We start from the raw sequence: 26,453 nt of genomic DNA, 5'->3' as shown, positions 1-26,453 counted from the left end.
TGTGATTCAGCCTTTTGTACGTAACCCATCGACATCTAGCATGGCCTGGCCAGTGTCTTTAGCAGGACCTCGCTGGTTTGTGAAATGACTTCCCCATGCATTAAAGTCACCCGCTATTCACATCGACTTTCGACCAGTCACCACGGTCGTCATACAGTACAGCATCTGCGTGAACGAGGGCTGAAAAACGGTGAGTCGATAAGGAGAGCGTCCAACATAGCTCTGGTCCTCACAAGTTCATACCTCATGCTTCAACGGGTCAAGCGATGACAAAAACCGCCAGCTAAAGAGTTGTTTGCTTAGCTGGTAGTGCAGCCTAGACACTGTTGTCCTTCTGACTTCCCGAGCGTCTGTTCACCAAGGAGGTGCGGCTCAAACAGCGTCTGTTCTGGCATCCAGCGGCTGAGTAAGAAACGCTGCACCACGCCCAGCTAGATCCAAGGTGGTAGCCCCAGCAGCGTGGTCGTCCCAGTGTTGGTTGGGACGTTAAACAGAACTGGCACGATGGCTCTCCGACGAGACAGGATTGTTGGCGCAGGCCCAATAAACCACCCGTAAAAATCACCATTATAGGAAAAAATACAACTCGATACAATCGGCAAAGGCCCACGCGACGAAATAAGGACTACGATTGGAAACTTGGAACATGGAAATGCAAGTCACTAGGTTTCGCAGGATGTGACAGTATAATTTAGGACGAACTACATCCCCGCAACTTCGACCTCGTGGCGTTGCAGGAACTTTGTTGTACTGGACAGAAAGTGTGGAAAAGCGGGCATCGAGCGGCTACCTTCTACCAAAGCTGTGGCACCACCACTGAATTGGGAACAGGATTTATAGTGTTGCGCAAGATGCGACAACGTGTGATCGGATGGCAGCCGATCAACGCAAGGATGTGCATGTTAAGAGTTAAGGGCCGTTTCTTCAACTACAGCATCATCAACATCCACTGCCCACACGAAGGGAGACCTGATGACGAAAAAGAAGCGTTCTACGCGCAGTTAGAGCCATGGTTGCTCGCCCCGGGACGTGAAAACCATTGTCGGCGACATGAACGCGCAGGTAGCAAGGGAAGCAATAAAACAACAAAACAGCCTACATGCCGTATCGAATGATAACGACCAGCGATGCGTAAACTTTGCAGCCGTGGTATGGTAGTCCAAAGCATCTTCTTCCCCCGCAAAGATATCCACAAAGCCACCTGGAGATCACCCGACCATCGAACAGAAAACCAAATCGACCACGTTCTAATCGACAGTAAATTCTTCACGGATATAACCAATGCACAGTGGTCCACGAACCAGATTTACGAGGAAAGATGCATGCAGCGCCTTCAAATGATTTTTTAGACAAATATGGTCTTCTACAAAGTTGTTGCTAATAATAAGGCCCTCTTTCCAATGTACATGAAAATTAGGGTGGTCCATATTTTCACAGAAATTGGAAATCAAACTTTTTTATTTGCAAGAATAACTATATACATTCTCCGGAAAAGTTGGAGATCTATCAATTTTGAGCAAGTTTGCTGAAGACAGTTTTTTTGTAGCTTCAAAATTGACCGATCTAGAGATGTATTTCTGATTTAGCTTAGGGTGATTCAAGAAAAACAGGTTTACTGGCTTTAACTTTTTCAGTTTAAATGTCTCATCAAAGTCGCCCAAGAAACACTTGTAGAGCATTTGAAAACGCGTTGTTTCGTGCGCTGAAACGATCGTTATCTCTTTTGGTTTAAAAGTTATGAGTGTTTTTCTTTAAAAATCATAGTTTATTCAAAAGGCGATATTACGGGTTGGGGCAAAGATAAAAAATATCTTTTTTCAGCATTCAAGAGAAGAAATATTGTTATAAAACATATCAAAAAATTAGAGAGGTGTTATTTTTGTAACTCAAGTAAAAAATACTTAAAAAATGCCTATTTTTTCTAGAAAATCATCAATATCTTTTGAACGGAATGCCGTAGCAACATTCTCAGCGCACGAAAATGTGCGTTTTTGGAAGCTCTAAAAGTGGTTCTTTGACGACTTTGATGTGAAAATTGAAATAAAAAAGATAAAGCGAAAAAACTGTTTTGTCCAAATTTTGAGCATTTTCCCATAGTTTTCATAGGGTGACGCTAGAACAAATCGTTTTACCGCTCTAACTTTTTTGTTTCAATTTTCTCATCAAAGTTGTCAAAGAACCACTTTTAGAGCTTCCAAAAACGCACATTTTCGTGCGCTGAGAATGTTGCTACGTCATTCCGTTCAAAAGATATTGATGATTTTCTTGAAAAAATAGGCACTTTTCAAATATTTTTTACTTGAGTTACAAAAATAACACCTCTCTAATTTTTTGATATGTTTTATAACAATATTTCTTCTTTTGAATGCTGGAAAAGGATTTTTTTTATCTTTGCCCCAGCCCATAATATCGCCTTTTGAATAAACTATGATTTTTAAAGAAAAACACTCATAACTTTTAAACCAAAAGAGCTAACGATCGTTTCAGCGCACGAACCGACGCGTTTTCAAATGCTCTACAAGTGTTTCTTGGGCGACTTTGATGAGAAATTTAAACTGAAAAAGTTAAAGCCAGAAAACCTGTTTTTCTTGAATCACCCTAAGCTAAATCCGAAATACATCTCTAGATCGGTCAGTTTTGAAGCTACAAAAAAACTGTCTTCAGCAAACTTGCTCAAAATTGATAGATCTCCAACTTTTCCGGAGAATGTATATAGTTATTCTTGCAAATAAAAAAGTTTGATTTCCAATTTCTGTGAAAATATGGACCACCCTAATTTTCATGAACATTGGAAAGAGGGCCTTATTATTAGCAACAACTTTGTAGAAGGCCATATTTGTCTAAAAAATCATTTGAAGGCGCTGCATGCATCTTTCCTCGTAAATCTGGTTCGTGGACCATTGTGCAATGTCCGCACATACCGCAGTGCGAATATAGTTTCGGATCACTACTTAGTCGCTGTATGCATGCGCTCAAAACTTTCGACAGTTATCACCACGCGTCGAAGTCGAACGCCGCGACTCAACATCGAGCAGCTGCGTAACGTAAAAGTGGCTCAACACAGAAAAAATATTCATGTAAAATTCAGCGAGAAATCATGCACATAAAGGGGATGCTAGAGTTCGTACATATTAACATGAGATATCATGTAAAATTACGTTACAATCGTGTAAACGAGTACGCGCAGCAGTTAGCAGTGGCCCTACCAACGGAAGAGCAGCTTGGCGCAGTTACACTTGAAGATGGCTGGAGGGACATCCGATCCGTCATAGGTAGTACCTAGGCTACAGCACTAGGCTTCGCGACTCCGAATCACAGAAACGACTGGTACGACGGTGAATGTGAATAGTTGAAAAACGAGAAGAATGCAGCATGGGCGAGAATGCTGCAACACCGTACGAGAGCGAATGAGGCACGTTACAGACAGGCGCGGAACAGGCAGAGCTCAGTCTTCCGGATGAAGAAGCGCCAGCAGGAAGAACGAGATCGCGAAGCGATGGAAGAGCTGTACCGCGCTAAGGACACACGAAAGTTCTACGACAAGCTGAACCGCTTTCGCAGAGGCTTTGTTCCACAAGAGCCGACATGTGCCGAGATAATCACGGGAATATTCTCACGAGCGAACGTGAGGTGGTCGAGAGGTGACGGCTTCATTACGATGAGCACCTTTATGGCGACGTTGCAAGTACCGAAGGTGGCGTGATAACAGATCTAGGAGTATGTGCACAGGACGAAAGACTTCCAGCCCCTGACCTCCAAGAGATTGAGGAGGAGGTTGGCCGGTTGAAAACAACAAAGCCGCTGAAGCAGATCAACTACCAAGCGAGCTTCTAAAATACGGTGGAGAAGCACTGGTGAGAGCACTACACTGGGTCATTACCAAGATTTGGGAGGAGGAAGTATTGCCGGAGGAATGGATAGAAAGTATCGTGTGTCCCATCTACAAAAAGGGTAACAAGTTGGATTGCGGGAACTACCGCGCGATCAAACTACTGAGCGCAGCCTACAAGATACTCTCCCAAATTTTATGCCGCCGTGTATCACCGATTGCAAGAGAGTTCGTGGGGCAATATCAGGCTGGATTTATGGGTGAACGCGCTACAACGAACCAGATGTTCGCCATCCGCCAAGTGTTGCAGAAATGCCGCGAATACAACGTGCCCACACATCACTTGTTCATCGATTTCAAATCGGCGTATGATACAATCGATCGAGAACAGCTATGGCAGATTATGCACGAATACGGATTCCCGGATAAACTGATACGATTGATCAAGGCGACGATGGATCGAGTGATGTGCGTAGTTCGAGTATCAGGGACACTCTCGAGTCCCTTCGAGTCTCGCAGAGGGTTACGGCAAGGTGATGGTGTTTCGTGCTTGCTGTTCAACATTGCGTTAGAGGGTGTAATAAGGAGAGCGGGGATAAACATGAGTGGGACGATTTTCACGAAGTCCGTTCAGCTGCTTGGTTTCGCCGATGATATTGATATTATTGCTCGTAAATTTGAGACGATGGCGGAAACGTACATCCGACTAAAGAGTGAAGCCAGGCGAATCGGATAAGTCATTAACCGTTATGTGGCCGGCAAACTTTTTGCTTTTTTTTTACACCGTGTATTTTAAATGGGTTGTTGGGTACTCGGGTACCCTGCCGGCCACATAATGTGTCGAAGACAAAGTACATGATGGCAAAGGGCTCCAGGGAGGAATCACCGCGCCCGCCGCCCCGAATTTATATCGACGGTGATGAAATCGAGGCGGTTGAAGAATTCGTGTACTTGGGCTCACTGGTGACCGCCGACAACGACACCAGCAGAGAAATTCAGAGGCGCATTGTGGCAGGAAATCGCGCTTACTTTGGACTCCGCTGAACTCTACGATCGAATAAAGTTCGCCGTAACACGAAGTTGACTATCTACAAAACGCTGATTAGACCGGTCGTTCTCTATGGGCACGAAACATGGACCCTACGTGCAGAGGACCAACGCGCCCTTGGAGTTTTCGAACGGAAGGTGTTGCGTACCATCTACGGCGGAGTGCAGATGGAAGACGGGACTTGGAGAAGGCGAATGAACCACGAGCTGCACCGCGAAAATCGGGAGGCTACGGTGGGCGGGTCACGTCATCAGGATGTCGGATAGCAACCCGACTAAAATGGTTCTCGATAGTCATCCGACCGGTACAAGAAGACGTGAAGCGCAGCGAGTTAGGTGGGTCGACCAAGTGGAGGACGATCTGCGGACCCTACGCAGAGTGCGGAACTGGAGACAAACAGCCATGGACCGAGTGGAATGGAGGAGGCTACTATGTACAGCAGAGGCCACCCCGGCCTTAGCCTGATCGGTAAGGTAAGTAAGATAGTATTCGCAAGTATGAAAATTTATAGAAGGTGAAATTAGGCGAGTAGGCCATGTATTGAATGAATACATCGAATGCGTGAAACTTCTGCCGTATGACCTGTACTTTTAAACAGATCGGCTTGATTGGTAGTTTATATCACCTTACCAAGACTGCCTATGTATTGTTCTGTTGTCATCACAAGTTCTATCGATCGGTAGCTTTTTCGGAATTCGCACTCCGTTCATAGGGGTATGCCTATATCGCGGCGTATTCTTCCTATTAGCTTTATTCGATCTTATTGGATAGAACACTTTGCTTTTTAAGGCAAACTTTTTATATCGGATTCCGATTTATCGACCGTATTCTGAGATGGCCAAATCTTTTAGTCTTGTTCAAAAGATCATATTTTTATCTTTAACCCTAAAGGGATACCTGGGGTCCATTGGACCCCAGGCGCCTATCAGAGCTCGTCTATGATGGAACACACTCAGCGAGGTGACGAAACTGAGGCCATGAAGGTATCCCTTTTAGGGTTAAATGGTAAAAAAACGAAAAAAGTGTTTTTCGTTTAAAGCGTTTAAATTAATTTTTAAAATATTGACTTTTTCATAGAAAAATGGCTTTAAGTACGAAAATATAAGTGATAGGAATTTGTCGTCTTCGACAAAAATGTGTAATATTAGAAGTATAAAAGTGTTCAGAACAAAGTATTCCGAAAAAATCAACCAATCAAAACATATTGGAAGAAACCCGTTTCTTCCTAGGCAATTCACCAGGAACTAAAATCTCTTAGAATGTTAAAAAAATATGAAGAAACTTTCCCGAAGACAGCATATAGCTAAAGGCGAAAACTAATAATTTAGGCGTAAATATTTTTTCCACTTAAATACAGTCCACGGACCATTGTGCAATGAAACAAGTTTATAAACTCAAAAAATAGTATATTTTTGAAACTATTTTGTAAGCATACAGCCCTAGTAACATACTTTGAGATAGTAAAATAAACGAGGGGGTTGCCAACTTTTTTATGTCGCGAACGAAGAAAAAACTTTCAAATTTATAATCTTGTAGGGTGTTGTAGGTATATGCTTGCGACACAGACAAACAGACGTAACATTTCGAACATGTTTCGATTCAAATTATAGTCATGGAAATATATTCGTCCAATGCTAAACGACCAAGAGCAAACGTCAAACTCGGACAAAAACGAGAATAGAGGTAACCTATAGAGGAAGAGTCGCTGGCGTCGCCGCCACAACATCTCTTGCTGGCGAAGATAGAGAGGGATATAAGTGGCAAAGCGAAAAAGTTATGCAGTTTGACAGATAGATATCCGACATGTTTGCGAACGAGAACAATGGGAACAGCAGCTACATTCGTCCTCTATAGTTTATTAACGCTATTGATGCGAGCGCTATGGGTGGTCAGTTGGCCAACTATAAAATTTTCAATTAGACCGTTAAATAGGTGTACGATGGGAATTATCAGAGTGTTACGTCTGTTTGTCTGTGCTTGTGAGTTGCGATTTCAACAAGTTTTCTTTTATTTTCCAAAAAACATTTACTAAGCAGAGCATCAGTTACTGGTTATTGATTCCAAGCAAGCTTACAAGGTTGTTGAATGATTTCGACCTTGAACATTTAAATTTTTTCAATGTCATATGATTTGAATTGAGTTTTATTAAAAATACACCCCACAACAAGCGAATCATTTTAAATCGAGAAAGCATTTAAATGCAATTTAAACCGGCCACGCCGAGCAAACGATCCTTCTTCGTCCATTCAAGACTTCTCTCAGCTCAGTTGCCAATGAATCAGGAAAAATCATCCGATAACATTGACCAATTCAATTTATCGCCTTTTCGCGAATCAGCTTCTCTTCGGTCAATAAACATATTTTTGCGCACGACGACGGCGACCACGACGCATGTTGCTGGCTGGCTGGATGGCTCCTCAATGTTGCCAATTTCATCTACCGCAACAACAAGACGGTCGGTCGGTGCCGGGAGGGAAGTCGCTTGCATGTTATGTGACCCAGAAGCCATCAGAAGATTGTTGTCAAGGGTGAGCTTCTTACGGTTGAGCTCATCATCGTCATCATATCGCTCCGTCCGAACCGAACTCATTCGAACGGGAGATCACTCAGCGGAGGTGTGAAACAAACAGCGTGTTATGGATCGATCAATATAATGTTTGGAGGTGGTAATTGGGAACATACATACCCCGCCAAATCAGATTGTTAATTGTTTGGTTACATTTGCGTATCTCTCCGACCGGCGGCAGTTGAAACTCCAAATTCCATCGTCGTCCGTTTTGGCTTTGCTTTGGGGCCTATCGTTTTCCGCGGAGCAATAAATCAGTGACAAACAGCTCCCGCACGTCTTATTTGCTATCTATTTAGTCGTCTGCGCTTGAGGATTTATAGCTCCAACAACACGAGCGTCATATACCTACATACAACGTTATCTGCTGCAATTGTCCATCAATTAACAACGGTCATCATATCTGTGTAGATTGACTGTGGGAATTTCAAAAATAAGCCAATGCCGAAAACAACCGGCTTGTTACCATCAGGCGATAGAATCGCCTTTTGGCTCTTTTATTCCCACAAAAGGCGCGGCTCAATCGTCGTGGACAAAAATCGCGCGCGCGTTGGCGGCGTTGGCGATGATGGCGTGTCCTGCTGAAAATCACGACATTCGACGCTGATTGGTTCGTTTAGAGGACACACCTTCTTCGCGAAGAACGCCGCGGCCGCTGTCAGCGACCGTCGCACTTCGGTTGATTGGCGGCGCGATGGACTTTCACCTATTCTATCTACGACCAGAGACTGTTTGTTCGCGGTTTCCAGAAGCCCAGATTCGAGTCAAGACGCAGATTGTTTGGTTTAATATGGTTGATGAAAGGCGATGCGCATGAATGGCAATCAGGTCGTGTCGTGACTCGTGAGGTCTCAACATCAATCGACAGCAATATGGTCTGACCACCACAATGTGACATTGAATGAAGGCTTATCAATCAATATGGAAATTGTTGTGAGCTGTGTGGATTAATTCAGGCTTATCATTCTACCATTCCACATCTCTAGTCGGTGGTGCAATCCAAGAATAAACAAAACGTGATATTTTTTCCATGCATAGAGGCTATGGTTTGCCATTTTTATTTTTGATTAAGGACCTCATACATAATCATTGATTGCTTCACGTTCATTGTTCATTGCTTTGTGAAATGGAATATTTGGTAAATGCAAGGCAACTGAAAAAATGTTAAGTCGATACTCATTTTCATTTTTAGCTCAACAACAAATTCATGATAACATTCAATCAACAAATTGCTGCCATACCTAGTAAGTATAACAGTAGTACGGTAATATAGTGCCATCACCGATCTGTTCGGTAAAATATTCACAGATCTCCTGTAAATTTCGACACTGATTTTTCATTTGGGCCTAACTGACATTTTCGAGTTCTCTTCATCTATCCTCTCTTTGTGTTATCACGGAATGTGTATTGAGTTTTCCAAAGATTTTTTGGTTGAAATGCGAATAAGACGACTACATGTTGCTATAGAAACAAAAAGAATAATGATTTTGTTTGCTTTGATCAAGTTATTAACGAAAAAGAGAGTCGACGAAGAGAGATCGATCAAGTCAGTTAGGCCCTTATGAAAAATCATTGTCGATTTGTCTGATTTCACCGGTTCTTCGGTGATTTCATGGACTTAAACGATTTTCGCCTGTAATTTAATCGATTTCGCCGTAATACTGTAGTTTGTTTGTTTACAGACCAGTTTCGGTGATTTTTTTTTTCACCGAATGGTCCACTGCACGAATTCATTCTGGCCTGCTTACTCTCACACGAAATTTGACGTTTGAGCGGTGTCGGCACCTCTCAAACGTCAAATTTCGTGTGAGAGTAAGCAGGCCAGAATAAATTCGTGCAGTGGACCATACTGTAATTTATTCTAATTGTGTATGGACAGCGCCCTACAGGTCTATAACGTCGGTCACGTCCAATGGTCGCTAGATCACGCTCCACCTGCTCCACCATGCGTACTCTCTGCGCTCCACGCCTTCTCGTACCAACCAGATGATTAGCAAACAACAATTTTGCAGCGTTTTGTCTGGCATTTTTGCAACGTGCCCTGCCCATCGTATCCTTCCAGCTTTGGGCACCTTCTGGATGCTGGATTCGCTGTAAAGTACAGCGAGCTCGTGGTTCATCATTTTCCGCCACAAACCATTCTCCTGCACGCCGCCGAAAATCGTCCTTTTTTTTCCTCATCTGTAGAGCCTTTTAACCACTGCGTCCATTATTTAGGAATATTGTGGTATGACCCATATTTAATTTGGTGCTAGTCAAATATCCTGTCACAATTGAGCTGTGATGGACAATGGTTGATGTAACACCTGATCCCAACTAGGCACAACTCGTTTTATGAAGTTTATTACCCTGTTGGGATTACTTCGCCAAATTACCAAGGGCTCTAGAAACCCTTTACCAAAAACCGCCAATCTCTGATTGGATAGTACTCCACAGTTGCAGAGTAAATGTTCAGCAGTTTCGTTTTCCGTTTGACAGAAACGACACTCGGAGGATTGGATTTTTCCAATCTTACTTAGATGATATTTACTCGGGCAGTGACCAGTCATCAGACCAGTAATTACCCTGAGATCTTTTTTGTTTAGGTTTAATAAGGACCTGGCTTTTTCTGCACTGGGTTTTATAAACCTTTTCGCTTCCATGGCATTCCAATTAGATTCTACCGTGGACATTTCCCAAGTTTTTAGTTTCATCCGAAGAGCACACTCAGGAACTCCACAGAAAGGTTCAGGGCCTACAAAGCTTGATGCTGCACCCTGTCTGGCTAAATTGTCGGCGTTTTCATTTCCCAGAATTCCACAATGACCGGGCACCCAGTATAAAGTTACCTCGTTCCTACTGGCCAATTGCTTCAGAGAAATAATGCATTCCCACACTAGCTTTGATTGACAAGTAAAAGCCTTTAGCGCATTTAGAGCCGCCTGACTGTCCGAAAATATACAGATCTTAGCAAACCTATAATTTCTTTTCAGACAAATGTTGGCACACTCTAGAATGGCTTGAACTTCTGCTTGAAATACAGTGGGACTGCATCCCAATCGTCCTTAGCACGCATCGGTCGAAAACTCCGAGTGCTTGCAGGTCCTCCTCGAGCATGGTCCATGTTCAGTGTCCGTAGAGAACCATCGCACTATGAGGAAAGTGGTGGCCAAAAATCGAAAAATTTACTTACTTTGAATGACGTGTCTTATATACCATTTGATAGCCAGATAGTTCAAACCTTGATTCCCAAAATGTTAGCCCTCTGTGATGGAAATTCATTGCGCCACAGATATCAGACTTAGAAAAATAGTGAAAATTGTAGGAAAAATGCATTTTAAACAAATGCAATTTTCTCAGTGAAAAAACGGTTTAATTTTGGAATTTAATCCACCGTTGGAAATGTTATTGTCTGAACTTTGAAATGGGTGTGTTGTTGGAGTTACACGGGTAATTGAAATTAGTAAAAAATGGGTAATTATTGACAAAAACAACATTTTTTGCCTAAGTTGGTCTATATCTAACAAGCAGGGTCGAGCAGTCTCAAGGGACCGCCTCCCAGGTTAAGTTTGGGATCCACACTAACTGCAGAACGCGAATAGCTGATAGCGTATAGCTGCGGATGAGCGTCATTTTAACAGAAGCCCGAAAAATGGTTTTTTTCTATTATTTTTTTGTTGTTAATTACTATCATTGATTATGCGAGCACATACAAAAAAAAAATCGTACAAATTAAACAGTGCTTCAAAGGTGGAACTGTTAATTGTCAAATTAAGTCTTAAAAATATTACACACTTAATTATTTTTATGTTAAAAATGGGTAAAAACTGGCCGAAAATTATCGTTCTATACTCAAACTGTATCAACCCATCTGGAAAGAAATGCTTCTTTTGTTCACGAAAATAGCCATATAGCCGAGGCGGTAAACGCACGGGTATTCAGCATAACCATGCTGAGGGTGACGGGTTCGATTCCCGGTCGGTCCAGGATCTTTTCGTAAAGGAAATTTCCTTGACTTCCTTGGGCATAGAGTATCTTCGTGCCTGCCACACGATATACACATGCAAAATGGTCATTGGCAGAGGAAGCTCTCAGTTAATAACTGTGGAAGTGCTCATAGAACACTAAGCTGAGAAGCAGGCTTTGTCCCAGTGAGGCCGTTACGCCAAGAAGAGAGAGAGAGAGAGAGAGAGAGTTCACGAAAATCTGTTTATTTTTTCAATACATACAATACAATACATCTTACTTATTAATTTTATCGCCCAATGCTAATTACGTTAAAAAGGGAAACGATGGGAACTGAGTAGAGTGAGACGTATGTCACGCAAAAAAAAAGCTTTGAAAAATACAATAACGATTGGCGTGACGCTTATTCGGAACTTGAAAACGATGTTATGTTTGGTGGTAATGTGGACACTATAGAAAAATTGCATATAAATATAACGATTCGAATATGGTTAATTTGATTGGCCATGTTTTCAAAAATCGTGAAATTGAATCTAAAATGTTTACAATTCCCAAAAATTTATATGGAATGATGTCACCTAAACAGAAAAATGAGTAAATTTTGATTGTGAATTTGATTGAGTTTCTAGAGACAGTTAATTAATAAAATTTATGATTGAAATTTATCATTGAAAATTATGTTTTATTTAGTTGTATATTCATTCCTGCAGTATAAAAAATGGAGACAAATCATCAACTTAGTTAATGATGTTGATATGTGTTCAATAAACGACGGGCTTGGTGGTCTAGTGGCTACCGCTTCTGATTCGTATGCAGAAGGTCATGGGTTCAATCCCTGGCCCGTCCCTTTTCATTCTACTTTATATCTTTCTATCCACTCCCTCTCACTCTCTCTTTCTTCTCTACATATACAACTCATGTATATTCACATGTTCATAGCTATCGCTAGAACCAAAAACGAATTGCAAAAATTCGTTTCTCTTCCTTTTAACTTCCACAGCACAGTGTATATAACGCCTACAAGTTATGCAACCAAAGGGAACTGTGCCGCTTGTCCTTCATAGTAATCATCACACAAGCTATCACCTTACGAACATCCCCAATCCATGGATCGCATCACCGACCCAACGGTGACTCCCAGATCTCCCATCCAACAAATACCCCAGTCCGTGCTGGTTGTGGGGATGCAGAGGTGCTCTCGGTCTTTAGTAGCAACAACCAGCACACTCTAACATTCCTTTCCCTTCCCAACTGACTATAAGGACGTGGCCGGCGCCGGTATTGATCCAAAATGTATGAGCTGCTAGAATTGCACTTTGAGAATAAGTGGAGTGTCCCAGCCCTTATTCATTTGGATCTCAGTGCAATTGGTACCAGCTCAGATCAATAACGGAGTAGCAACCATTGACATGTATAGTCAGATTTGATCGTTTGATGATCGTTTGATATGTGTTCAATAAAATAATAGAAGCCTATTAAAAAAATATCCATTCGACGAGTTTGAACATATAATACAGAAGGGTGGGGTGTCGTGTCAGACAAGTTGGAGGGAGGGGGCTCTAAGTAGAAAAACAATTCTTTACCAAAATACCTGATTGATAAAACAATACTCTTATATAACATTCAAAAATGGGGGGGGGGCGTCAGATTTGCCTCGAAGGGGGGGGGGGGAGTGCTTCCACCTCCATCTCTCCTATTTTATCTTATGCATGGCAATCTTATTCTAGCTTTGATTTGCCTTTATTATTCTTAATCACTTAACCTAATTTACAGCTCTATTGTCCACTGGGGCACTACGTGAGCAATTTCAATTGACAGCTGCACTTACATTTTGTACAGCGCCTAGATTCTATTCTACTTTATCGAACTGGTTGCCTTCCTGCTGCTTTCACTTCTTCTACTTTATACCTAGTAGAATGATGAGCACAAGGATGATGATGGATGGCCGTTGTTCATCTCCAGTCCGATTGGGAGTCCATTATGAGTAGCAGTTCGCCGATGTCCAGGTATCCGGGCCCGTTTGAGCCATGGGGCTCAGAAGAGGGTCAGTGTCAGTTGCTCTCGGGGGAAAAGCAACTGACAAAAAATTGCAAGTGCCGGGGCTGGGAATCAAACCCATGACCATCCGCATATGAAGCGAACGTGTGACCAACTACGCCACGGGCCCCGGCATGATTTGCCTTTGAACTGCCTCAAAAATTAAAAACAAACGTTTAAGTTTATTGTTCAGGAATAAGTAGTTCCTAACTGGGTTAAATACTACTTACACCTTCCAGATGTGATGAAAATACATAAATTTGACTGATGTTATGCTAATCTTACTAGAATACTTTAAAAAAATGCGGAAAAACCAATAAAAAATATTTTTGGCCACCACTTTGTATGGAGCCGCCCCATAGTGCATCGGTCTTATTAGCGTTTTGTACATGGTGCATTTTGTGCGTGGATGAATCGCAGCTTCTTCTGGAGCCCGTAGTAGGCTAGGCACGCTTCTAGTGATGATATGCGCCTTCGTATTGTACGGCTAGCAATCTAGTGTAGAGTATTTAGTTACATCATATCATAAATCACCTGACTTCTTCACCACATGTTCTGTGATTGTAACTTTCCCACAGTCACAGTAACCGACTTGACAAAAACGTACAACTTTCATATAATCAGCTAATTGTTGCTTGGTTACAAAACGACAATCAGCACCCTAAAATAATTTATAGCCTATACTCATACTCAAATAACATAGAACGACGACCCACGTCGTTCTCATGTATTCTCAAATGTCACATAGCAATGACCCATGTCATTGGCACTTCAGAAATCACTTCAAATGCAAAACCCACATGAACCGTAACTCGACTCCTTCAGCATAGCACTCCGTTCCCAGGCAATAATACTTGCATACATATAAATGACTTAGACTGCTGCCAAGTGCATCACGCACCAAGCGTTGATGCCTTATTCGCTGTTACTCTCTCTCTCTCTTCCTTCTTCATTATTCCATCCTTGTTGCAAACCTCTTATTGATCCCTGATTGGTTTGCCTAAATGAAAAGTAACTCCAAGCACCTCCCACTAGGATAAGCATTGTGTAGAGAACAAATCCATGTATGTAGAATTAAGTGATTTGTAAACTTGTAAGAATGAAATAAAGACAGTTTTTATTCAACAGTAGACTCGAGCAGTTGATATCTGGAAAGATATCACATGGCTGACCGCGAACAGGCAACCGAGCCTGAAGACTTATTCAATAGTCAATTAAAACTGTAAAAAGTGCCAAGTGGAAGCGAAAAATCCTGAAATGCGGAAAAAGTTTAAATTATAAAATAATTGTGAAGTGAGTACCCACAATGGGTAATAATAAATCCAAAACCGCTCAGAATTCAGGGGACCCGCAAGTCCAAATCCTGAATGAACTTGCAATTCATGAAGAGTATCACGCCGACCACGAGTTTAAACTCAACATCATTTTGGCATTAGTCGGTCTACAGTTAGCAGTGATGTTTTACCAACTGTACAAATTACATGCCAAAAAGCAAGCAATGAAGGCTGCTAGATCAATAGCCAACATGCAAAACCCCGTTTAGTGCCTGAAAGAGAACTCGAGTAAGCTGCAAGTGTAATACGAACAATTATGAAAAACCGTCGAAGTGGAATAAGAACAGTTTCGTGACCCGTTAGTATACACCGTTGGCGTTTATAGTGATGAAGTGAAAGCACAAATAAGTGCAAAAATCCAACAAACAAATCAACTGCAGGCGAGACCACGGTCGACAGGAGTCGACCGGCGGGATTAGAAAGCGCATGGGCTCAGCGCCAATACAAACAACAACAACAACGATGTGATGCAACGAGACGCCGAGGATCGCATATCGAGCGACAACCGAGAAGGTAACGTCAAATCAACGGATATATTTTTTTTTACAGTGGAAAATAATACTTAGAAGTAATGCTTTGATCATCGAACAAATATTAATATTTCTAATGAATAATGGTGAAAGAGAAATCGAGCTTCTAATAGGACAAATTCACAAAATTAAAGCAAACTTGAAAAAGGCTCCATTTCGAAAATATTTGAAATTCACACTTGATGAAAAATTACGAAATGTAAAGTTAATATATAAAAATATTACGGACCTTCTCTTAGAAAACGAGGCGCGTATCGGAAGCTCACATTTTAATTTTCTGATTAAAGCAGCTCGTCAAGAATTTGACGAAACCCTTATTTTGTTAAATACAAAGTTAAAGCATTATAAAAAAGCGGTATCTTGCAAGTCGGTAGTTTACGCCGTAATTTTTAACAATTTACTGAAAAAGTGTATAGCTAGAAACGTAACAACAATGCCATTCGACATAAAAACGGCAACTTCCATCGTACAAGTGTACGATGGAACGTCTGAAAATCTAGACGCCTACGTGGATTCGGCGAATTTATTGAAGGATTATGTTGCTGCTGATCAAGTGGCAACAGCAGTAAGATTTTTAAAAACCAGACTGACTGGAAAAGCCAGATTAGGCTTGGCGGAAAATCTTAACACAATCGATGCTCTTATCAATGATGTCAAACAAAGATGCTCAGAACAAATTACACCTGCAAACATAATAGCAAAATTAAAAACAACAAAACAAAAAGGGGACACAAATATTTTTTGTGACGAAATAGACAAACTAACCAACAAGTTGAAAAGCATTTACGTTGGCCAAGGCATCCCGGATGGGGTGGCTAAGACCATGGCCACGAAAGCTGGAGTAGATGCCTTAATTAATGGCACCACCAGCTATGAAACAAAAATTATCTTAAAAGCCGGCACCTTCTCCAATATCAATGAAGCTGTGCAGAAAGTACAAGAAAACGCTACTCCAACAGCAGCCAATCAACAGAACTCTTCACAAATTATGACTTATGGTACACATAAGCATAATAATCATACCAGAAATAATCGAGGCCGACGTGAAGGGAACCAAAATGCACAAAGAGGAAGGCATACTTATCACAGGTATCAAGGGCGTTATTTTAATCGAAACCCCCAAAATTACGGGTTTAATCGAGGCGGTCGGCGAGACCAACGACCTCGACAAATGTTTGTAACAAATGCTGAACAAATTCATCCTATGCCACAAAACATGCCATGTATGCAAAATCTACCTCAACAAATTCCGATTCAGACAGCAGGGCACCCTCAAAATGTAAATTTTTTAGGCCAAGCGAACCAGGGTCCATCCCCTCAACAACAATTCATTCGATAAATTTAAATGCTGTAAATTTCGTAACCTTATATGTTGAAATGACAAACAGTAAGTGTACATTTATTTTAGATAGCGGAGCTGATGTATCTCTGTTTAAAGTTACAAAAGTTCCCGCAATGCAAATAGTAGATTTTAACAAGAAACTTAGAATAACAGGTGTTACGGAAGGAGTGACGGAAACTATTGCCGAAGCTCAAACTTCTGTAACATTCGACAATAACCTTAAATTAGTTCATTCTTTTCAGTTAGTTAGTGAAAATTTCCCTATACCCACAGATGGTATACTTGGGCGTGACTTCTTAGTCAAGTTCAGGTGCACCATCGACTATGATAATTGGCTTTTAAATTTTAATTTTCAAAATCATTCAATATGCATACCTATTGAAGATAGTATTAATGATAGTATAATTTTACCACCAAGATGCGAGGTGATTAGAAGATTACCAAATTTTAGTGTGACCGAAGATTCAATCGTGCTCTCACAAGAAATACTTCCAGGAATTTTTTGTGGAAACACTATTGTATCATCAAACTCACCGTATATAAAATTTGTTAATACAACGCAGTCACAGGTCGCAATCTCAAATTTTCATCCTATATGTGAACCTTTACACGATTATGTTAGAGTCAATAAACCTACGGAAAATTTAGCTATGAAAAAGGAAAGGATACAAAACATTTTTTCGAAAATCAATTTTAAGGAAATTCCTTCATATGTTCACTCCTCGTTAAAAAAGTTGATTGAAAAATATTCTGATATTTTCAGTTTAGAGAACGAAAAGTTATCTCACAATAATTTTTATTCTCAAGATATTCTTCTAAATGACCAGGTACCAGTCTATATTCCAAATTATAAAACCATTCACTCGCAAGGAGATGAAATGGCAAAACAAATTCAAAAACTTTTGGACGATGATATAATCGAACCATCAGTTTCTTCGTACAATTCGCCAATTCTCTTGGTACCAAAGAAAGCTGGCAATAATTCAAAAAAATGGAGATTAGTTGTCGACTTCCGACAATTAAATAAAAAAGTTTTGGCAGACAAATTTCCTTTGCCACGTATTGACATAATTTTAGATCAATTAGGGAGAGCAAAGTACTTCAGTACGCTTGATCTAATGTCTGGTTTTCACCAGATACCATTAGACCAAGAGTCTAGAAAGTACACAGCCTTTTCAGCCCCTAATGGTCATTTTCATTTTAAAAGATTGCCCTTCGGTTTAAACATTTCACCCAATAGTTTTCAGCGAATGATGACTATTGCTATGGCAGGATTAAATCCTGAATGTGCATTCATTTATATCGATGATATAATCGTCATCGGCTGTTCGGAAAATCATCATTTTCAAAATTTAACTAAGGTGTTTGAGCGTTTGAGGCATTATAACCTCAAATTAAATCCTGCAAAATGCAAATTTTTCTTAAATGAAGTGACATTTCTTGGTCACAAAGTCACGGATAGAGGCATCCTTCCAGACGATTCTAAGTTTGAAGCCTTGAAAAACTATCCCAAACCTAACAATGTTGACGAAGTACGTAGATTTGTTGCATTTTGCAACTACTACCGAAAATTCGTACCAAATTTTGCGGATATCGCACGACCATTAAATGCATTGCTTAAAAAAGGAGTGCAGTTTCAATGGACAGATAGTCAGGAACAAAGTTTTCAACAATTAAAACAAGCCTTGATGGAACCATATATTCTGAGATATCCTGATTTTTCACGGGAATTTATTTTAACCACAGATGCATCAAACTATGCATGTGGAGCAGTTCTTTCTCAGCGTTATACTGAAGGAGATTTCCCAATAGCTTTTGCGAGTAGAAGCTTTACGCAAGGCGAACGTAATAAGCCTATCATTGAAAAAGAATTAGCAGCAATTCATTGGGCTGTTAATTATTTTAAATCGTATTTATATGGCCGAAGATTCACAATTAAAACGGATCACAGACCATTAGTATATTTATTTAACATGAAAAAGCCAACATCGAAATTAACGTTGATGAGGCTTGATTTGGAAGAATATAATTTTAACATTGAATTTCTTGCTGGAAAATCTAATGTTTGCGCAGATGCATTGTCGCGTATCCCATTGAACTCGGATGACCTTAAATCTTTATCTGTTCTAGTGGTTAACACTAGAGCAATGAATAGAAAAAAATTAAACGATACAACTAAATTCGATGATTCGCAGTTAGCAGACAGTGAGACTGATCACCTCACGGCTTGGCAAACTGAGAATCCATCGGAAGTTAGAAAATATCTGAAAGTTGGATGTGAAGTGCACCACAACCAACTGAAAATTAAATTATTTAATAATAACTACAATAAGATGCTTCAAACAATTACAATTCAACTATCTGACGAAAACACAAATGGAAGTCAAGCATTAGAGCTTGCACTTTTAGAACTTGGAAAAGTACTGAATCATTATAAAAGAACCATGGTCGCCATCTCTTTGCAAGATGAGCTATTCAAATCATTCGCTAGCGAAACTGTTAAGGAAATCGCAAATAGAGCCATTTCCAATTACCAGCTGGTACTGTATAATCCACCAACATTTATACAGAACGTAGATAAAATTAATGAAATTTTAGTTAATAACCATATGACACCTACGGGAGGTCATATTGGTCAACATAAACTTTATTTAAAATTAAGAGAAAAATTTACATGGAAAAACATGAAATTAGAAATAAGGAACTTTGTTAAAAATTGCGAAAAGTGTAAAATTAACAAAGTAAACAGACATACTAAAGAGCCCGTAATCGTAACTTCAACCCCTTTTAAACCATTCGAAACAATTTCAATTGATACCGCAGGACCATTCGGCATTACAAACAATAGAAATAGATACATTCTAACTATACAATGTAATTTAACGAAATACATTGTACTTGCACCAGTACCAACAAAAGAAGCTTCTATAATGGCAAGAGCATTAGTGGAAAATTTTATCTTGATTTATGGAAATTTTCTTCAATTAAATTCCGATCAAGGCACTGAATTCAATAACGATGTTTTTGAACAGATTTGTAAATTATTAGAAATAAAGCAAACATTTGCAACAGCCTATCATCCACAGACAATCGGAGCTTTGGAAAGGAACCACAGATGTCTCAATGAGTATCTGAGATCCTTCACCAATACTCACAATTCGGACTGGGATGATTGGACAAAATTTTTTGCCTTCTCTTACAATACCACACCAAATATTGAACATGGCTATACACCATACGAACTTGTATTTGGCCGAAAAGCTACACTACCGCATGACTTGCAAGATAACCTATCAATGATTAATCCAGTTTATAATCCAGATCAATATTATCAAGAATTACGCTATAAATTACAAACATCAAACTCAAATGCTAGAAACAAATTAATTTTCCAAAAAGAAAAACGTAAAAACGTATGCAATCAAAACATCAATAAAATCGATTTAAACATAGGAGATTTAGTATATCTGACAAACGAAAATCGGAAAAAACTTGACCCGTTTTACATAGGACCATTCACAGTAACCAAAATAGCAGATCCAAATTGTACAGTAAAACATAACAGCACTCATAAAGAAACAATAGTCCATAAAAATAGAACAATAAAAATCTAAATAAACGTTAGCAATTAAAGAAAACACACACTACAATTACTTATACAAATACTTAAAGCAAGAATTCCAGTAAAGCAATAGAGTTCAACTATTAACCGAACCTAAAAATCCATAAAAATGAAAAAAAAAACAAAAAAAATAAAAAAAAAAAGTGTGCAATTCGGTTGGGAGAAAACATAATTAACATTCTAGATGAGGTACTTGGAGGATAGGTCATAACGAATGATTCCATTTTTATTACATCATTCTCCAAAAGGGGGAAGATGTAGAGTATTTAGTTACATCATATCATAAATCACCTGACTTCTTCACCACATGTTCTGTGATTGTAACTTTCCCACAGTCACAGTAACCGACTTGACAAAAACGTACAACTTTCATATAATCAGCTAATTGTTGCTTGGTTACAAAACGACAATCAGCACCCTAAAATAATTTATAGCCTATACTCATACTCAAATAACATAGAACGACGACCCACGTCGTTCTCATGTATTCTCAAATGTCACATAGCAATGACCCATGTCATTGGCACTTCAGAAATCACTTCAAATGCAAAACCCACATGAACCGTAACTCGACTCCTTCAGCATAGCACTCCGTTCCCAGGCAATAATACTTGCATACATATAAATGACTTAGACTGCTGCCAAGTGCATCACGCACCAAGCGTTGATGCCTTATTCGCTGTTACTCTCTCTCTCTCTTCCTTCTTCATTATTCCATCCTTGTTGCAAACCTCTTATTGATCCCTGATTGGTTTGCCTAAATGAAAAGTAACTCCAAGCACCTCCCACTAGGATAAGCATTGTGTAGAGAACAAATCCATGTATGTAGAATTAAGTGATTTGTAAACTTGTAAGAATGAAATAAAGACAGTTTTTATTCAACAGTAGACTCGAGCAGTTGATATCTGGAAAGATATCACACTAGCATTGCTGTCACCCGTCAGTAAGGATCCGAGGTAGACGAATTCCTCCACCACCTCGAAGGTATCCCCGCCTATCGTGACGTTACTACCTAGACCAGTGGTTTTCAACCGGGGGGGAATTCCCCACTAGGGGGGAATTCTGTCATTCTAAGGGGGGAATTGACCACCCAAGAATATTATTTTATTTTCACCAATTTTCAACATTGAAATTGTTCAGTGTATCATGATTCATCATCAAGTACTTTCTTCGAAGACCGGACCAACATCTTCGAGCATCAAATCAAATTTGAGTCTCAGGTCAAATGACTAAAGTTGTTAATTTGGTTAAATCAAGCACTTTGAATTTAAGTGCCTGTGGTACCGAGATCCGAGTCGCACGCGTCTAAATCACAGAATGAATGAATACGCTTGTCCCGCGGTTAGTTGAACCGTCGATGGCATCAAGGTGGCACCAATACACATTCGACACATACACGAGAAGAAACCATACTTACTACTTGAGCTGTCTACCACATCTCCCTTTTTATAAATTAAAGACTTTTATTATGAATAAAAACATTTAATACATGTAAGTATCTGAAATAAAATGTAAACTCAGCTTTTGCGATACAACGAAGTTCAATAAAATCGCTTACCTTTCTATTTAACTGTTTAGTACCTACTCGGCAACTTGCGTAGTCTCTCCGATCGTCTAGGAACTTCAGCATCTGGAGTTTCCGAGGAATTCTCAGTTTCTTCGATGTTGACCGCTGACTCCGATATCTTCTTCAAATGAGAAACGTTTCTGTCGTACATTTTCCCCGTTTCCAATGATTTAACTCTAATGTTAGAGTTATTACGATCCTCAACGAGAAACTTCTCTTTGAGGAAGTTTGTCGAGAATTTATTTGCTGGATGAACGTTTCGCATAAGTACAACATCACCAATGGCGATGTTGCTCAGCTTAGCTCTACGAATGGTATCCTCACGCTCTTTTCCCGAAAATTTTCGAATTTTATCTCGGTCAGCGAAATCCGTTGAAGAAACTGCTGTAGAGATGTCGTCTAAATCTGGAAGCTTCGAACGAGGCTTACGATTTTGTAGTAGTTCATTCGGCGTCTTTCCGGTAGTCGAGTGAGGAGTATTGTTGTACATTTCCAGGTATCGATCCATTTCCGTTCGCCATGTACCGTATAACGCATTGGCGATTTTCAGCCTTTTCAACAGAGAGCGATTTTGGCGTTCTACTTCACCGTTTGCTTGAGGCCAATACGGTGAAGTGTGGTTCAAGAATATTCCTTTCGTCCGACAGTACTCCTCGAACTCTGTTGCGACGAACTGTTTCGCGTTATCTAGCGTAATGGTACGTGGTATACCCCAGATTCGAAAGATTTTGTCCAGCCTTTTAATTGTTTCTTTCGCAGTGATGGTCATCATAATTTCGAGATCGACATGACGGCTAAAATAGTCGATTACTACCAAAATATATTCCCCTAATGGTAGTGGTCCAAGGAAATCAATGGCTATATCAATCCACGGTTTATCTGGCAACGATCTGCGCTGCATTGGTTCTGGGGGATCTGGAACCTGTACCAACCGACATCCTTCACATTTCTCACATACTGACACTGCCTCTTGGTCCATGTTTGGCCACCAACATCTGTCTCGCAAACGTCTTTTCATACTCGATTGACCAGGATGTCCTTCGTGAGCTAGCATCAGCATTCTGCTTCTCAAAACCAACGGAATAACTAGCTTAGAGCCTCGGAGAACAAGGTTGTTTGCGTACGAGAGCTCACTACGGAAGGGAGAATAAGATTTCACATGAACCGACACCCAGTTCTCATTCATGATAGCATCTCTCACAGCCTGCAGTTCACTATCGCTCTTGGTAGCCTCAGCAACCTCAGAAATGTCAATCGCAGCAGTTTCTTGGATAGAGCGAATCGCGCATTCGATGTCTTGGTCATAATTGCACTCAGTTTTCGTTTCCGATAATTTAGCCAGCGTGGAAGCAATACAACGCCTAATGTATGTTTCGGAATCTTCTTGCCAGGAATGATCTTCGACATGGGCGGCTAAACGAGACAGTGTGTCAGCGATATTTGATGAACCTTTTCTATAAACGACCCTGAATCTGAACGCCTGCAGCCTAAGCAACCACCTTTCAATTCTTGCTGTCGGACGTGAGTTGGGTGTGAATAAAACCTAAGTACAATACCGATTAAAATTAAATGTTTCCAACAACAGAATGAAGAAATTAATTACCTCGAGTGGACGATGATCAGTTTCTAAGGTGAACGATATACCAATCAAGTAGACCTTGAAGCGTTCAATGCCCCAAACAATTCCAAGCGCTTCTTTTTCTATCGGAGGGTATCGTTTCTCAGCTTCAGACAGACTACGTGATGCATAGCTGATGACACGAGGCAGATTGTCTTTCAACTGGACCAGTACTGCACCGAGTCCTACTCCTGAAGCATCAGTCACCAAAATTGTTTGATCTTTTGGGTCGTAATATCCGAGATGTTCCAAGTTTGTGATCCGCAGCTTGAGCTTCTCAAAACAGTTGTTGTGTTGTGGCAGCCATTGAAAATTGTTCGAAGTTTTTAGCAGCTCTCGGAGGGAATGACTTTCGGTTGCCAAATTCGGAATGAAGCGAGAAACGTACGTGACAAGACCGAGAAAACTGCGTAGTTCTTCCTTATTCCTCGGTGGTCGGCATTCTGATAGAGATCGTATCTTATCATCAGAAGGAAGTACGCCATTTTCAAATAGTCTGTGCCCATGGAACTGTACCTCCTGCTGCTTAAATTTACATTTACTGACGTTGAGGGATAGTCCATATTTATTGAGAACGTCCAGTGTATGTTTCACCGCTTTATCATGTTCCTCTTCTGTCGCTCCCCACATCAAAATATCGTCAATGAAAACCACTGTATTGGGGCATTGCGCTAGTATGCTCTCCATTAGGTTTTGGAAAAACTCTGGAGCGTAATTCACACCGAACAACAGACGAGTGTAGCGATATAGACCCCAGTTTGTTATGAAAGTGGTGATATCTCGACTTTCTTCCACTAGTTCAACCTGATGAAACGCCTGCTTGATATCTAACGTGGTGAAGTACTTCGCACCACTGAATCTGGGTAACAGATCGTCAAACACGGGCAAAGGATGATTCAATCGCTGAATTGCTTGATTTGCTCGCCGCATGTCGACGCACAATCTTAGGTCTCCATTATCTTTTATAATAGGTACTAGAGGTGACACCCAAGAACTCGGTTTTGTTACCCGTTCGATGATTCCCATCTCCAGTAATTCGTCTAGTTTGGATTTCACTCGACCAAGAATGGGAATCGGACATCGGCGAAGAGGTTGAATGACGGGGGAAACAGAACGATCAATCGGCAATGTCAACTGAAAATCCTTGATTTTCGGAAACAATTTTGTGTTCTCTACAAGGTTGACATCCTTCCCAAACGAACTTGGCAGACCGACATGTAAAAGTCCCAATTTCCTTGCTGTAATTTTTCCCAGCAACGGTTGTTGACCACCTTCAATAACGTAGAATGACGTCTCCGTTGAGATAGTTTCGGCACCGTCTTTAACTTCAAGTACGGCGTCGAACACCGTTAACAGCTTCAGTGGTAATCGCCCATACGCCAAAAACCGCTTCGAGTCATCGTCTCTCTCGGCTGTGAATCTGGCATCTTTCAACTTCAAGAGTTCCCAGATTGCATCATCAATTAGGTTGTACGTAGAACCAGAGTCGATAAGCATTTCGATTTCCACTCCTCCTACGCGACATTTAATAAATTCATCATCGTCATCAGCAATGTTGTAGACCGGCAGCTCCTCCTTTTTGATTTCGTCGCGCTCATGAGTTTCGATATTTCTCACTGTTCTTGATCTCTTGATGTAGGAATCCTGTCCGGATCTATATGGCGAGTGTCTCCGCTTAGTAGCCTTAATGAAACGATGAACAGTAATTTAGAATTTAACAAAAAGAAAACCTAACGTCAAAGAATATTCTTACATTTCCTTCTACTTTCGATTTACACATTGACTGAAAATGGCCTTTTGTGTGACAACGATGGCAAGCTCTATCCAAAGCGGGACACCTTTCACTGTCTCGGTGCTGGAATCTGCCACAACGGGAACATCTTGCTTTGTAAGCAGGAATTCCAGTATCTCTGTAATACGGAACTCTCTGCTTGTTAACTACAAGGCGGTTGATATCCACTTTTGATCCAGATTTCATCAGGGACGCTTGTTGTTTAATCGACTGGTGTGCGTTGATGATCTTTGTGGTATCATCTAGGTTGAGATGTTCCTTTTCTAGAAGTTTACGTTTAAGATCCTCCGGAGAATTTTGGATAACCTTGTCCATAATTGCAATTTGACGGCATTGTTGTTCGCTTCGTCCAAAGAAACATTTATCGGCCTTTTGCTGAACCCTCAGCAGAAATTTTTCGATGGGTTCGTCATCTGCTGGAGACATCGACCAAAACTGGAATCGCTCAAAACTCTCGTGTTGTTTGGGAGAAAAGTGTTCAGAAAGCTTCTGTTTTGCCTGCTCGTACGGGTTACGGTTGTCATTGTTGTCATCTACGTCAGCTCCGGGAATGCCGTAGAAAACGTTCTGTAACTCCATCCCTCCCATTGCCAGCATTTGGGCTTTCCGAGTTCTTCCATCGTTGATATTCGTTGCAGTCATTACATTCTCGAACCATCGAATCCAACCAATCCAAGCATTTCTTATCTCAGATGGCGGGAGATGAGCGAATTTGAACTGTGGTAGATTGTAGGATGCCGGACTAAACACGGGTATCAGCGGAACCTCTTGTACAATTTCTTCTGCCGACGAATCCATTGTTCTACGAAATAAAACCACAAGAACCTTGTCATATCCAGCAAACTTAACAGGAAATTCTAATCCGAATTCATACTACAAGACACCGCCATAGAACATCTCTTTACTAGTGAATTTAATCACGTTTACGCTTCTTTGTTCAACTTTCATTCATTTACGCTCGTTTAGTGAATCAAATCACTTTTCCATTGAATTAAATCACTTCATCTTTTCATACACATCAGTGAATCAAATCACGCATGCGTAAGTGAATTGAATCACATACAGTACATAGCTAACACCCCTCAACCATACAAATCATTCAAAACATAAACCGAAGGAATGCATTGAAGAGATTGGTTATCGTGACTGCCGTTGAACGAAACTAGAGACACGCGCAGAGAAAAAAACACCAGAAAAAACATGCGACGCAAAGCAGACACTCA

General features: G+C 40.6%; 1 protein-coding gene across 1 annotated transcript; it reads right to left on the bottom strand.

Moving 5' to 3' along the window:
* Positions 1 to 117: 117 nt before the first annotated feature.
* Positions 118 to 26,028, bottom strand: LOC134290821 (uncharacterized protein K02A2.6-like). The gene is made up of 3 exons (XM_062858026.1): positions 25,381 to 26,028; positions 23,955 to 25,121; positions 118 to 180 (listed from the first exon to the last, which is right to left on the bottom strand). Exons 1-3 carry the CDS (start codon positions 26,026 to 26,028, stop codon positions 118 to 120), a joined length of 1,878 nt encoding a protein of 625 aa, XP_062714010.1.
* Positions 26,029 to 26,453: the final 425 nt, after the last annotated feature.

This window comes from Aedes albopictus, chromosome 3 (assembly GCF_035046485.1).
Source record: "Aedes albopictus strain Foshan chromosome 3, AalbF5, whole genome shotgun sequence".
Taxonomy (NCBI): domain Eukaryota; kingdom Metazoa; phylum Arthropoda; class Insecta; order Diptera; family Culicidae; genus Aedes; species Aedes albopictus.
Note: the sequence above shows the minus strand (reverse complement) of the source record. Positions and strands in the feature narration are given on the sequence as shown.